The 15,654-nt window shown below is 37.9% G+C and overlaps 1 protein-coding gene across 1 annotated transcript; it reads right to left on the bottom strand.

Moving 5' to 3' along the window:
• Window positions 1-733: 733 nt before the first annotated feature.
• Window positions 734-14,423, bottom strand: MTO1 (mitochondrial tRNA translation optimization 1). Its single transcript, XM_015827922.2, has 12 exons — window positions 14,308-14,423; window positions 13,252-13,451; window positions 11,602-11,719; window positions 9,555-9,844; window positions 8,202-8,314; window positions 6,668-6,858; window positions 6,255-6,385; window positions 4,674-4,878; window positions 4,392-4,563; window positions 2,307-2,425; window positions 1,745-1,902; window positions 734-1,196 (listed from the first exon to the last, which is right to left on the bottom strand). The coding sequence occupies exons 2-12, from the start codon at window positions 13,444-13,446 to the stop codon at window positions 1,014-1,016; spliced, it is 1,875 nt and encodes a 624-aa protein (XP_015683408.2). The 5' UTR covers window positions 13,447-13,451; window positions 14,308-14,423; the 3' UTR covers window positions 734-1,013.
• Window positions 14,424-15,654: the final 1,231 nt, after the last annotated feature.

A 15,654-nucleotide genomic window follows, 5' to 3' on the forward strand; every position in this document is an offset into this window, starting at 1 on the left:
GTCCTTTTAGGTGCAAGTTAATATATTAATGCTGGGCAGTAATTACAATTGGTGGGGTTTGTCTCAGATATAAAGTGATCAGTTGTTTTTTTTATGGTCAGTTTTTAGGCCCAAATCCCTTAAACATCTACTTCAGAGAATGCTTCTCCCCATTTGCTACCAGGAGGGTGGGGTGGAATTTGCCACTAAAGGAGACATGTAAGGAAAATATCTGAGGTATTCAATAGCAGAGCAATTACTGTGAATTTTTAACTATACTTCTTTACATACTGCAGTGTGGGAAGAAAACTTGGATCCTCTGGTTGTTGCTAAATAAAAGGCAGTGGTGAGGGAAGCCAGTTCCTGTAATTCAGCAGCATCTGAAGAACCACAATATCTCAATTTTGGAAGTATTTATTTATCACATTTCTACCGCCCTCATCTCAGCTAAGTGACTCTGTGTTTGGGTGGATGGATGTACAGAGACAGACAGACAGCAAGAGCACTAGCTTCAGATATAGCTTAAGGCAACTGAATGAGACTGGATGGATCAGAAATTCAATAAATAGCTAAATAAAACCATGTAGGCACTGTTTCTTTGGAGTATTGGAGTAAAGCAAAACGTGAAGATTATATGAATGAATGTTATTCATTATGACAGCTATACTTTTCTTAAATTATTTAGGAAGAATTTTAATTATCTAATTGGACTCATTGCCCTTGTTCTTCCTTGTGGCCAAAAACCACACAAAGCTGTTTGTTAACAAGTTTATACTATTACATGCGAACAAATGTTACAAAAATAATTGCTCCAGCAGATGTTTAAGATCACCGCGATCCTCTTTTGTCTTAAGTCAAATTCAGTGATGTACTCTTTTGTACAGACGAAAAAATAACAACATCCAATACTGACATTTAGTAGATATTAATGTCATAGATATTTATGTATGTATTAAATGATATACACAACCTAAAGTGGATGGACTTAAAATTGTAAACACCAGGAATACCCATCATGGTTCAGTGGCTCTGGCTCAAAAAACGCTATTTGTAGCTTCAAACTTTCTTTGATGCAGCAGCTCCGTAGCAGACAGTGGCTCAGCAGTCCTAGATGAATTGTCTATGTGCTCTGCTCTTCCATGGTTGCCTTTCACAAATCTCAGTAGATGACAAATAGCAGCTGGTGTAATGCCAGGAATGCGGCTGAGAGCACCGATCTAAAATCAGAGAAGGCAAAAGAGCTGGTTTTAGAATATGGTAACTGCAGCAAGGCTATTATATGCACAAAGACAGAAGACTACAAAAACACCCAAAGAAAGGGATTGAAAATGACAAAGAGTTTACAGAAATGGTTAAACTGACTTGTCTGATTAGAGAAGAAGCAATTACTACCTTTATAAAAGATTGGAAACCCTTTATGGTCTTTTTTGCTAAGAATAGATAAAAATAAATTGGTGAAGTCTAGATTTACTGATTAAAAAGAAGGTGTTTAGGAGGAGAAGATAACCAAGATGAACAATTTGGGAGGGTGGAGATGGTAACTATTATATTTGTAACTGCTACAAAGATTGGAAGTAGTTTCTTTAGATATATTTTTATATTTTATATTCTTTAGATATATTTTTTCTTTTTTAATTCAAATAAAGGCAGACTGTTCATCTATTTATACATAACACATTTGAAAATTTCTAACTCTTCCAGGATACACATAACACTGTTTACACAGCATTCATTAAGTTTTCTGCTGCTTCCTCCAGTACTTTACCGTTGGGGGGCGGTGGGCATCCAGTATCTCTCGTACTTCCTGGGATAGAGATAAATCAATAGTGAGATAATCCAAGTCCTCGGGTAAACGGAGAGCTTCATCTTGACGTACTTCCTCTATTTCCAGCTTTTGATTGGCCACATGCAAACCATAAACAGCTTGTAGGAAAAGCCATGAAAATAATTTTAAAAAATGATTGAAGAAACAAAAAACAGAGGAAAAAAAATCTCAACTGCATACTCTGGCAATTGCTTAGGATTTCTGATGCATTCCTTAATGTGAATGGGGAATAAATGCCTTATCATGAGCAATAACATCACAAGAAAAGTGGATGTAGGTAAGCTTGGCTTTTTTCAAAGTCACAAGTTATATTCAATTTCATTTTTTCCATAGTTCGTGCATTGTAGAAGGAACAAACTCTTTCTACAGCAACTATTTTTCACAGAAATTCAGCATGTCCTCAGTTTGGCAAGAATTTACTACCTATGCCTTGAACTAATTTCTTGCAAAAGAAATTCTATGGCTATTATAATTATTTACCACCCAATAAAATATTTTGTACCTTCTATTTTCAGCCTTTCTGCCAGTGGTTTCCATTCTGTGAATTTTTTCATGGATTCTGGGAGAGCTCTAGCTAAAACATCCATACTGACCTCTGGATTCTGAAAGATTTCTAGAGCACTGAACACAAAGAAACAAACCATTATATTATTAAGCAGTTAAATAATCTCCAGGTTTGTCACAGGAAGGCAGGTTATAACATTAAAAACTTTAGTTAATTCCTATTTCTACAGAATTTTGAATTATATGTGTAAAATATTTTTAAATCTGCTAATAAATGGGGAGCCCATTTGGTCTAGTGATTAAGGCACAGGCTAGAATGCCAGAAACTCTGAGTTCAAGTCCTGCCTTAGCCACGAAAGGCAAGTGGGTAGTTTTAGGCCAATAATTTTCTCTCACTCAACCTATCTCACAGGGTTGTGGTGGTGGGGAAAATAGGAGGAGGAAGATGTGTTGGATATGTTCATCACCTTGAGTTATTTGTACAAATAATAAAAGCAGGATACAAATAAATATGTAAAATAAATTTAAAAAGCAACTACACATCAGAATTTGAGGAAAAAGAACTATATGAAAAATAGCAAATTTTTCAGAAATGAGCATATTATATGAAAAAAATCAAATGGTATTTACATCAAGGAAAAGATTAGAGGTCCCTGCATATCTGATATTTTTCTCAAAAATATGAAAGGAATTTTCTATCCTGTTTGTCATGCTTGGGACATGACACTCATACAAAAGGGGTAAAACTTGCAGCATAATTCTACCCTCATCATTTGTATCTTCTTTTCCATGGAATTAAGGGCTCTCAATAGTGTTTTATTGGTTGCTCTCTTGACATGCAACATAAATGTTCACATAAGAACATTTAATAATGTTAAATAATAACATAGGGTAGCAGAACTTCGTATTAGAATTCTATTTTTGTAAGCCACTCGGAGTCATTCTGAGTGAGTTGGACAGTTATATAAATTTTCTTAATAAAAAAAAAAAGAAAAAGTAATGAAAGTAGACCTACAAAGGAAAAATGAATTCTTATTTAGAAAAGTTGGTATAATTAAGATTTCAATCCTAAAACTACTTTGACTTTTTTAAATTAAAAATGATATTTTTATTTTGACTAGATGAAGTATTTTCTGGAATTAGGCAAAATCCAGTTTTACTCTCCATATACTTATGCAGGCAACAAATGCACGATTATTTTAGTCACTATCTCAAACTGTCCCTCAATTCCATACTTTATATTTTATTTAAAAGTATTTATTCCTAAAATAAAGTATTTTGGAAAAAATATACCGAGGAACTCTTTTTCTGTTTTGAAATTTTGATTAAAGAATTGACTACATTTGGATCACAAATTTTCAGCAGATTATTTAATTTTTCCTATAAAAAAGTACTTATTATAGTTCCTACTTAATCTAACTGAAGTCAGCACACAGGTCCTGATCTTACCTAAGGACCAGGTTACTTAAGGAGTACCTTCTATATGTTCCTCCTTGAGTCTTAAGATTTTCCAAGGGGGCTCTCCTTGAAATCTTCCCATCAAAGAGGTAAAGTGGATCTCTACAAGGAAGATGGCGTCCTCTGTGGTGGCACCTCATTTATAAAATGCCTTCCCCAGAGAGGCTCAAGTGGCACCCACATAAGCATCATTTTGAACCAGATGAAAAAGACCTGTTTTAATTGGCTTTTAATTGTATTTAAGTGATACTGTTTTAGAATTGGAATGATCACCTTTCCGCTCCTTAGCTTGTGTGTGCTTTTACTTTGCATTTCATTTCATTTCATTATTTGGTATTTTTATTCACATTGCATCTTTTAGTGAGTTTTATTGTAAAAGCCCTAAGAGCTTTGGCTATCGAGGCAGCTTAAACTTTTAAACAAACAATTTTCCATTCCTCACACATCTGGGCTCATTCAAATCAGTGGTAAAGGAAATGTATTACGTTTCTGAAGAACTCAAAAGAACTTCTTAAAATCCATACATGTACTGGATTGTTCCAGTTAAAGGTGAGAAATGGAATGCAAGAATGATGGTTTTATGCCTCAGCAAGCAAAACTCTAGAATAACAGCAAAAACCACAACCTGCGAGGGAAATTATGATGATGGCTCATTCGAGCTTCTGGAATGAGCTCCCGCCACATTTTATAGCCAAACCGAACAGACTTCAGTGCTTCCATTCCTTCTTCCAACATTGCTTTCATCAAAGAGGCTTGTTCATACCGCTTTTGTGACACACAACCAGCTTCATGGTAGCCTTGGAAATGTATACCAAAAAAAAAATACAGAAATAAATAAGAAGGAACGGCACCTGGATGAGGACAGAATGAGGAGTGTTATCAAAACAGATATTGAAGGAATGACTACCTCGGAAGGTGAGCCTACTATCAGCATTGTCTGGTCGCAGAGACATCCGAAACTCTGCCCGGCTGGTGAACATCCGGTATGGCTCTTTGGTGCCAAGAGTGGTGAGATCATCAATCAAAACCCCAATGTATCCCTCGGTGCGACTGACGATAAAAGGAGGCTTCCCTTGGATCCTCAAGCCAGCATTGATTCCAGCAACAACACCCTGCAAGATGAACATAGGCTAATAGGAGTTATAAGGAAAATATGACTGGATAGCAAATATTATTGATCTGTTTGATCTGCCCACTGTTTTGGACTTGAGCTACTTCAATTGTAGAGCAGTAAGGGGCAGCCAATGATTCATATATGGCTCTACAATGTCCTATTTGGGCCGCAATGTCACAGGGTCATCCCATAGAAGCTTGGCAGCTATAAGACTGAACTGTGACAAATTTTTTCTTCAGTATGTCAAAAATGAAGGGTGAGGATAGGTGTGAGAGGCCTACAGGAGGCAAATCACTTTTGTTCTTAGCTTTAATGCTCTGCCTCTGGAAATCAATAATCTAAAATGTTTACATCTGTCTAGTCACATCCCTGTATTAATGGTGGGGAGAGACAGCAGTTCAGGAAACTGAATTGAAACTCATAATTCTTTACAAATTGCCTACCTCTGCCCTAGAAAGAATCAACCTTAAAGACGTAGGAAAGTTCCAAGGAAAAAACCATGAGCCAATGATTCCAGCAGAAGAAAAACGGAAAGTCTTAAAAGAATGCAAACAACAAATGGTTTAGAATAAGAAGAATAAGACCTACAGGGGAACCTCAGAAAGGAAAGCTGGTGCAGATGACCAAAAGCTATGTAGATGATGTCAACAGACAGCAGAAGCTCAGGTTCACTTTGTCACCAATTAAGCTGCTTTCTAAATGCAAAACAGTCTGAAATATTAGCAAATAAATCCAGTCAAGTGGGAAGAAGGATGTGTTGTATGGCTAGTCTCTAACATCTAGTTGAGTAGATTGTGACTTGAAAAGCCATTAATGCATCAGATTGTAGCGCAAACAAAATAATTGACACATACCCAGTGACATCCCTGTTTTCCTTTAGAAAGTGCTTAGAATCAAGCATCCTTTTATTCAGAAAAATTGGGTTCATTTCCCCTTTCTTTTTAATGTCTAGGCCAGCCATTTTTTTCATTGCCATTATTAATACAAATACAGCTTTCCAAAACAATAAAACAAAGGCCTCTGGCTTCATCTCTGTTACCCCTTCAAGGGCATTCTGCTACTCAACCCAAATATTCCTTTGTTAAGCATTTTTCCTTCTGAATATTATGATAAGACAACTGACTGAACCTATGGCAGCCAGAATCCCAGATTCTCTTTAGGACAAGAGTAAATTCCCTCATCGCATGCATTCCAAAGGTGTGTGAAAAATTGCTGTGTGTTCCAAGCAAGCCCTGACAAGAATGAGGAGCAGTCGCTTAATCTGAACGAACAAGTAAAATGTCTTGTGGCTAAATGTCACTGATGAAATTAGTATCGCAGATGCTGGCTCTGAACTTTGGTCCACTTCCTGCACGCTTTTCTCAAGTCACCCACCTGGGCTGCAGCTTCCTCATAGCCTGTCGTGCCATTGATCTGTCCTGCAAAGAACAGCCGCTGCACCAGACGAGATTCCAGGGAGGCGCTCAGCTGACGTGGGTCCAGATAATCATACTGAACTCCGTAGCCTGGTATGGATAAAATGGGGTAAAATAGTGTTGAGAACAATGCTCGTCAAATGCACATGGAAAACATAACTCTATAAATCTGGCTGTTAAGTATTTTGACGGGTGCTGAACAACGTGCTAGTGTACAGACTGATTAGTGAACTATTTTTCTGAAAGGAGGAAAAGATGTCTCCACATTGAACAGATAAAATCCCTATATGAGCGGGAGGGCACAGGAAATAACATGATTTTCCAAATCATAAACTGCTTATACAAAAACCCGACCTTCTTCCAACTTCTCACCTGGCTGTACCATCTTAGCATGTTCCAAGCCTCTGATAAGACTGATGATTTTTTCCTGGATCTCAGAAGGCAGGGTCAGGGACATTCCCTGTGGGTATGTGACATCGGAATCCAGACCTTCAGGCTCCAGCCAGATCTGATGCCCACGATTCGGAAAACGTAGAACTTTAGACTCAAGGGAGGGGCAGTATCTAGATACAGGATGGTCAGCTAAATCAGGATGCCAACACCATCAGGAAACTAACTTATTTATTTATTTGTCTGTCACCCAATTCCCAATGAGTCTGGGCAGCTCGCAAGTAAAAACATAAAAAATACAATATGAAGCAAAAAAATAAAGAACAAAAGATAGCTAAGATGACAGAAACCAGATGGGAGCAGAAAAAAGAAACAACTCCATGCAATCCAAGGGGCCTTCACTCACCCATCTGAACAGCCTGGCAGGATCTACTAAGAATCACTTGTGTCTCATCTTTGTGATGAATTCCCCTACTTCTAATACAGGGATACATAACACTGAAAGCCTTATGAGCAGAAGCCCAAGTCAATTCAAAGGCTGCCACTAAAATTTTTAATGTTTAATTGTAATCTTAGGCAAAAGAACAAATTAAATTTAAGAGGATTGGATTTAATCATACTTTTTAATATTGTTAGAATTTTAAAACTGTATAATTAAGGTATATTAAATTATAGTTGTTTTGGGATCACCTAGTTTTTGGAATACAGCTCCTGGCATCCTGCTTAAAAGCCTTCAGAGGAAACTATAGAAATCATGACTCAGTATAATGCAGTTGCATTTATGCCTCTTTTCTCTTGACAGCTATTTTTCCTTTCGGCTGCCAAGATTGACATTTAGATTTTAAGCTTCTCAGCATTTTTGTTTATCTCTTATTTTATGTTAGGGTTTTATTATACTGTGTCAAGTACTACAGAGATTAGTAGTAATTCTGGGAATCAGTAATATGGCATTTATGGTATCACAGGAGGGCATCCAATATAAAGTCATGTGAAAAAAATGTACACCCTCTTTGAGTTCTATGGTTTTATGTATCAGGACATAATAAATATCATCTGGTCCCTAGCAGTTCTCAAAAGTAGGTAAATACAACCTCAGAAGAATAACAACAGATAGCATATTGCATTGAACTCAGAGGGTGTACTTTTTTTTCCACGTGTCTGTAGATAGAAAACAGCTGATTTTAAAAATGGTTATTTTAATCACAAACCAATTCTAAATGGCTTACAATATACAGTAATAAAATGTTAATAACAGAAAACAGCAGCAACTCCTAGACAGCACAAACAACCAACTCATATCAATTTCTTGAAAGAAATTAAAAGCAAACAAGATCTGTATTCCCAAAGGGTTATCACATGATATTGTTCATTTTTTAAAATAAAACTTTATAACAAATGTTTAAAACTTACTTTTGGTTTTTCTACAACTTTATACAAATCATTTGACAGTGCTTGCCATTTGGAAAGGTTGCTGAGCCTAGCACTTCACACACGAAGAAATGTAATAGAAACTCACCGGGGTCCTTTTACTGTTTCTGTGATGTGATTGCTCAGGTGAAGATTCTCATGGATGATCTGCTCTACCTCAGGGTTGGTGTGAGTCAAATAACAGGGCAATTGATCTTCTGGCTGTAAAAGAATTGTCAGGATTTGGTGAATGCATTAAATAATTTTTATGCATGCCAAATATACATTAGGTTGACTTTGGATTCCGCTCACTGGAAAAAAAATCAAAAGCTAATTAGAACTTCTTCACCAGCTAATGCCAAATGATACTAGATTAATCAAATGTCATTCAGAAAATTGAGCATCTAATTCTTTCTAATGGTGACCCATTTTTAAAATTATTCTTTGCTCAGCAATCAGTTAAATACTATCATCACAATCTAGGATCTATTAGATGGATAAAGATTCTCCCTCTCTTGCATGTTCCACAAATTTGTCCGGAAAAATTGAGGGATTTATGGAAAAGATTTAGGGAATGCTCAGGAAGGAAGAAAACAGTGAGAAATCTTGCATCAGCTGAGGAAGTGTTTATGCACTAATGTATAGTTTTACAAATACTTTTTAACTATTTAGCATCAAGCACTAATCTTAAATGCTATAGTGTTAAATAATATATAAATGTATATATAATGTTCAAGAAGGGAATGAGGATAAAGTGTAAGAATCATATGGAAAGTCTGTATTAGAAATAATATCAGGAGAGAAGAGGAAATGGCTTTTAAAAGCTATCCTTTAAATTCTCTAAACCACAATTACACAATCTGAGATCTTAAAGCAACATACTATTCCCAAGAACTGGAACACAAAGTCCTCAAAGATTCTTCCCATTTCACTAAACATTCTTTATTGTAAATATATTATAACGATCTTAATTAATTTTTGCTAGCTCTATCCACCAGTTCTTAGAAGGTGACTTGAGAATACAATTCAAAGACCTAACGAAACCTGGTCCCCCCCAAAAATTAGGACATTTTTTATATATATAATCAACAGGCAGCCTTAACATTAGTGAAGCTTTAGAGAAACTGTTTCCCTAAATCTTAGCAATTCCTAACACAAAAATAGAGAAATACCATCATGTCCCTCCCTGTCACATATAGAAACATACAGGAATAGAACTGTAACCAACTGTAATTGTACCTAGAACTGAGGTAGAACTTATATCCTGCTTTGAGCTATCCTCTGAGAACTGTCACCGAATGCTGCATTAGATGGCCTTTGCCATGATTTATGAGGGTTTCTTTTATGAAATCTCCTAGCCATTCAGACCCCTTCCACATGAAAACAGCCATGTCTTTTCACATGCTGGAAAAGACCGGGACTATGTGGATACACATGCACTCCCCTGCATTTTTTGGCCCACCTTAATCCACACAGCTTCACTGAGGAAGCTGAATGGCACCGGAGGGTTATCTGCCTCCTGTTTCTGAAGATGAGTGAAATCAATGGAGTCTCTCAGCAACCGTGGAGGAGTTCCAGTCTTGAGTCTTCCCATGGTAAATCCAATCTTCTCCAGCGTCTGGGCCAGGCCAACCGAGGGCTGGTCTCCCATTCGTCCCGCAGGATGCATTTCCAATCCGATTAGAACCATCCCTCTCAGAAATGTCCCTGTAGTCAGAATGACACTCCCAGAATGGATTTTTGTTCCATCTTCTGGGGATGGCAAAAGAAAATGAAACTGACCATGTATCATACTAACTTCTGCCTTGATTGTAAGCATCTGTTTTCCAGGCAAGCAGATTTAGATCAATACAGATAGCTACAATTTAGAAAAGAAAAACATTCACCTCCAAATTGTCTAAAATTCTAAAGCAGCTTCAACCTGGTATCTTCCAGGCATAGTTCAGAATTTTGGGAGTTACAGTTCTAAGATATCTGAAGGATATTAATTTAGGGAACGCGCCACTCCAAGACATACAATGTTAATGTTTAAACTCTGTATCTTACACTTATATCATCTCATCTACAACAAAGGTTTATGTATAAATCCTGCTCTATTTTAAGATATATGTATTTAGTCTGATCTTTTATGGATATCAAAGAGTCACACACTGAACTAAATCACAAACCCTGAAATAAAACAATTTACTATCCTGAGCCAAAAAGTTATGACAGTACTGAAAAAGCAACTTTATGACTGATCATTGTGCTTAAACTGTCACTGGGTCCCTGCTGTCACATGATCAGCATTCAGGGGCTCTGCATCTGATGGGGGCCTATGTGATCTTTCAGCATCTTGCAGTCACATGGTCATCTGCACGTTTCACTGCCAGCTTCTGATAAGCAGAATCAATAAAAGGAGCCAGCAGTAAAATTGTCAAAAATTGCAGTCACATATCTCACTTAACAACTGCAGTTGATTCGCTTAAAGACCATGTGTATTAAGTCCATTGCAGTTGTATGATTTCTTGCTTAATGACCCTGCCATTTAGCGACAGAGTTGCCAGTCCCAAGTGTGGGTGTTAAGCAAGGATTACTTGCAAATCAAAAAAGGAAATTTGATTCAATGTCTTGTTAGAACTAAGATTAATCTTTATTTTTTGTGTACTAGAATTATTTTTGTGTCTCTGCATAATTTAAGGATATTTCTATCAATCTGAACCAAATCTCCAGGGAAGCTGTCTTAATACTTAGGAAAAAAAACAAAAAAACTGCTTACTCTTATTGGATAAAAGTTCAATCGCATTATGTGACTTGCCAGAATCCCAATATTTACTTTCATATATTTTGTTGGATTCTGTTTTGTTTGTTCCATTCATTGATCACCTGCATTCTATTTAAAATAAAAGAGAGTTTTCCACTCTCTTATTAGTGAACCTGTCTTTATCTTTATACCCTTCAACACTAACTTATTACCAGGCAGGGAAATGGCCACGACCTTTAGTTTCACCAGAAGGGGGCACTACAGCAATCATTTTTTTTACTTTAGCCTAAAAACTACTAGGAAGTTAAACCAGGTGAGGTCCTCCAATGCAAATACTCGGTGACAGAAATAACTATCAAACTGCTACTCTAAGAAGCAGGAGTCTGAGTCAAAGTGTGGAGAGCCAAAGTTTTAAGATATCTTAAAGTTTTCTCACTCACATTATATTGACTGAAAAATAAGCAAAACTAATTTCTACAAAGTTAACTGGGCTAAGTTCTAAACCGAATCCCACCTGCCACCATGTTCTAATGCAAATGAATGGAGACAGATTTTCTCATAGACTACTTTGCAAAACAGGACCTGAACAAATAACTTGGAGGGGGGGGGGGAAGAAGTCCTAGTTATGAAAACCTTATGCACCAGTCATCGACAGCAACTAGGCTTCTCCAGTGCCTTGAAACAGATTTCCACAGCAATGAATGTTTCCCAGTGCAGATGGATGGAAACCTTGATTCAGGAAGTAACACTTTCTTCCAATACTAACCCAGAATGACTCCACCGACAGAGGATTTTCCAGGATGATTTGGCTCTGGTACTGTCAGCAGTAGATCTTCCACTGATGCTTCACAAGTGGTCAGGAGTGGGGTTTGCAGAATTTCTTTCTACTGGGGAAGAAAAAAGAATTGAACACCCTCACTTGGTCAAGATCTCCAAAGGAATGAAAAGTAAACAAAAAACCTTCCAATTACTAGCACGGAACCTTTCTTCCATCTCAAGGATATCTCTTTAAGTGCAAGCCATTGGGTAAAAATTCAGGTTCCCCTTTGCTTCTGATAAATAAATCTTATTTTTTTTGTTCAGGATACCTTTATTGCACTTAGGAATTTCCCATGCTACCTGACTTTATTAAAATGTAAGGCAACGTATAAGAAAAATAGAATAGCTTTTGTTAGTTTGTTTGCTGCACTTCCCTAAAGATTTACAATTTCACTATTTACAGTGAACCAGCAACATTTAATAAAGCTGGGCAAACCATCCAAAAGGATATGTCATAAAACAAGAAAAGCTTCCTTCCACTCTTGCAGATGGATGTTGCATTGTTCACTGTGCTTTGGTGGCAACAGTGGCAGAGCTGTTTTCTGTGCATATACATGCACACTCGGAAGATTAAGAAGCAAATTCCCAGCCAGCCGAGAAATATATCAACCTTGGCATCTTAAGCAATAGGTTCAGACAGATGCTTTGTTCACTTTGCAAAGTGCTCTACTAAAGGATTTGTAAAGTGTAGGGCTGAGATGATAAATTATAAAGAAAATTTAGACTTTACAAGTGAAACCTTGAACAAAATATCCCCTTTTCTATTTTTCCCCCTTGACAATCAACCAGCATTCCTTATTAAGCACAATCAGCCCTGGATTTATTTTATTTTTTTTCAAAAGAAGCTCTTTTCAAGTTTTTAACTTTCCCAAGTATTGGGATATCTATTTTGGTATGCTGTTTTGGTTTCATAAAGACTAACATTTGAGGGCTATATAATATGATGATGTTATTTTTCCTTCTAGGTCTGCTCATATGAGTAGTTAATGGGGAAAAACAGAATAAACCACACCTATGAATTAAAGGTAGTCTTCTAAATAAATGGAGCGATTCTGTTGGTAGGACAAAGACTGCTGCTTCACTCTTATAAATCCCTTGTGCCCTCCAAATTTCTCTAGAAAAATTGGAACCATCTGGAACAGTGGAGGAGAAAGTTCTTAGCGCTGCAAAAAGAGGAGGGAAATTGGTAAAAATCTTCCCAATTTCCGGATTGAGGTATAAGTTTTATAAGGTACAAATTTCAAAAATATGAAGAGATGTTTTCCCTATGCATTACAACATGGATTTCTCCCATCAAAGCTTTGCATCTGAAGCCTTATATATTCCTTCAGTATCTTGTAAGAGGCAATATGTATATTTTTAAAATTAATAAATGAGATTAATGGACTTTCTCAAAAATGTCTCAGAATTAATGCTATAAGCACTGTTTTTTATACATAGAATCCACAATGAACTCATGAATCTTTTGTTTATACATTTAGCAGTTGTTTTTTTCATTTGATATCTAGTAAATCCAATTGGATATTAGACTTTCTTCCCGGAAATAAAATGGCAGTCTAAGATACCTATTTTTCCACTTTGCTCTTTCCCATCTCACCTGCATGTTCTTTTTGTAGAGCTTTCGGTCAATCTGTGCCCTGAAACCCCAGACTGCTGGTCCTTTTCTTTTGTTTAGCACTTTGTAATGCACTCCAGACTGATCGCAGATTCGACCACAGACCCCATCCAGTGCATCCACTTCTCTTATGAGATGTCCTTTCCCAATTCCACCAAAGGAAGGGTTGCATGACATTTGTCCTGCACCAAACACAAGGTTCAATTTTATATAGAAGTTTATGTATCATATAAAGACACACACATAAAAATGGGTGTAAAGGCTGACAGGCACCGAAAAATAGTTCCTGTGGGTTGGAAATAGCAACTTCCTAGCAAATTAGCACTAGGACATCTGTAACAATGTATTTATTAACAAAGTATGGCTAGAATGCAGCAAAAAGGTTAACAATTCCATATACCTACAGTTGTGTTATGGAAACCAGGTAACTTCCACAACGTTTTACATTATTGGGCAATTGGAAGAATGGCAGAATACTCTACATTTAAAATGTAAAAGAAAATGTTTAGCAAACGCTATTGGAAAGAAGTATGAAAGTAAAACACATGGGTATAGTCACACAGCATGCTTAAATGGTTAACAGGACCATAGTTTACACAATTAATCCAATTACGTGTCTTTGGCCAATGCAACAAATCCAAATAGCTATAATGAATGGGATAACGGAGATATAATAATAATAATAATAATAATAATAATAATAATAANGCATTCACCGCTTCTGGAGGCAGGTTGTTCCACTGGTTAATTGTTCTCACTGTCAGGAAGTTTCTCCTTAGTTCTAGGTTGCTTCTCTCCTTGATTAGTTTCCACCCGTTGCTTCTTGTCCTGCCTCCAGGCGCTTTGGAAAATAGCTTGACTCCCTCTTCTTTATGGCAGCCCCTGAGATATTTGGCAGCCCCTGAGATAAGTACCCTAGAGTCGGACACGACTGGGAAACCTTTCCCTTTTTAGTAGTCTAATGTGGTTGACTAGCTTTGTGTTCAAACACATTCACGGTTGTTCACACGTTCATGCCACTTAAAGGGGAGGCTTTACCTATGGAGTCTACTTTGTGCGTGATGAGCAAAGTCTGGGCTCCCACGCGGGCAGCCGCGGCCGCGGCCTCCACGCCAGCATGGCCCCCACCGATGACAATGACGTCATACTTTGACTTGCCCAACTCATCCGCCGCGCTCCCGCTGTTTCGCGCACGCTGCAACCGCGACCCGATGACCGCCGGTACCGCGAGGCGGCGCCAGCCGCCACCGAAGGGCAACATCCGACAATAGAAGGGTGAATAAATCACCGAGGCGTCGGGTAAACCACGGCAGAAAAGGGGTTACATTGAGAGCCCGGGATTATCAGCCCCATCTCGCTCCCTGGACGCCGCCATCTTGACTCTGACGACAAAGGCACCTGGGGATTTTACGTTTTACGGCTGGGACAGTGAGCGCATGCGCAATGGCAAGTGGCGTGACGACTGGGGGCTAAGTGCCTGAAGGGAAATGAAAGGAAGGCTCCCGTTGGTGGAAAGTCAAAGATTCTGAGCCAGCGGGCAGAGTGAGATGTTTGGGCTGGGCTTGCCTTGCCTTCTCCCCTTAGAGAGTATCATTTTTGTTTGGAAATCATGCTAGATTCGGTCCTTATTTTGGATGATCCAAGTGGCATTATTTGCATTCAGCATTTTTTGTCAGCTTAGGCCAGGGGTAGGTAACCTTGGCTCTTTTATGACTCGTGGACTTCAACTCCCAGAATTCCTGAGCCAGCCATGCTGGCTCAGGAATTCTGGGAGTTGAAGTCCACGATTCGTAAAAGAGCCAAGGTTGCCTACCCCTGGCTTAGGCTGTCCAGGGGTGATTTGGGTTTCTATTAGGCTAGAAAAATACAGGTCATTTTCCTGAAAGTTGATGGGAGCTCCCATGCTCCCTTTCAGAAAAAATGCACTGCATTTCAAGGCTGGAGGCTCCCTTTGAAAGCCACAGACAAATCAGACTCCAGTACGTAGAATCTTATGTACTGGATTCTGATTTGTCTGTGGTTTTCAACAGACAAACCACAGACAAATGCTTTGACAATGGAATATGGCTTGCACCTCCTCAGGTATAAACATGTTGGTTTGAGATCCATTGAGGAAGCTATATTAATAATCAATTACATTGTTGGGCACTCACTACTGTACAAGAGCCTAACAATCTTTTGTTGTGATGGCACAAAGCCTTAGTACCATAGTAGCAGGCATGACAGTAGACCCCAATGCTATTACAGTTTTCTCAGCGCAATCTATTATTTTTGAATAAATATACACGAGGGCAATACACATTTTCTCCAAGAATGAATTTAACAGCGTATTTCCTGTAGTAATTGTGAACGATGTCTAGCTGAGTTGGACAGTTCTACAAAATG

This window comes from Protobothrops mucrosquamatus, unplaced genomic scaffold, assembly GCF_001527695.2.
Source record: "Protobothrops mucrosquamatus isolate PMUCROS unplaced genomic scaffold, P.Mucros_1.0 scaffold4071, whole genome shotgun sequence".
NCBI lineage: Eukaryota > Metazoa > Chordata > Lepidosauria > Squamata > Viperidae > Protobothrops > Protobothrops mucrosquamatus.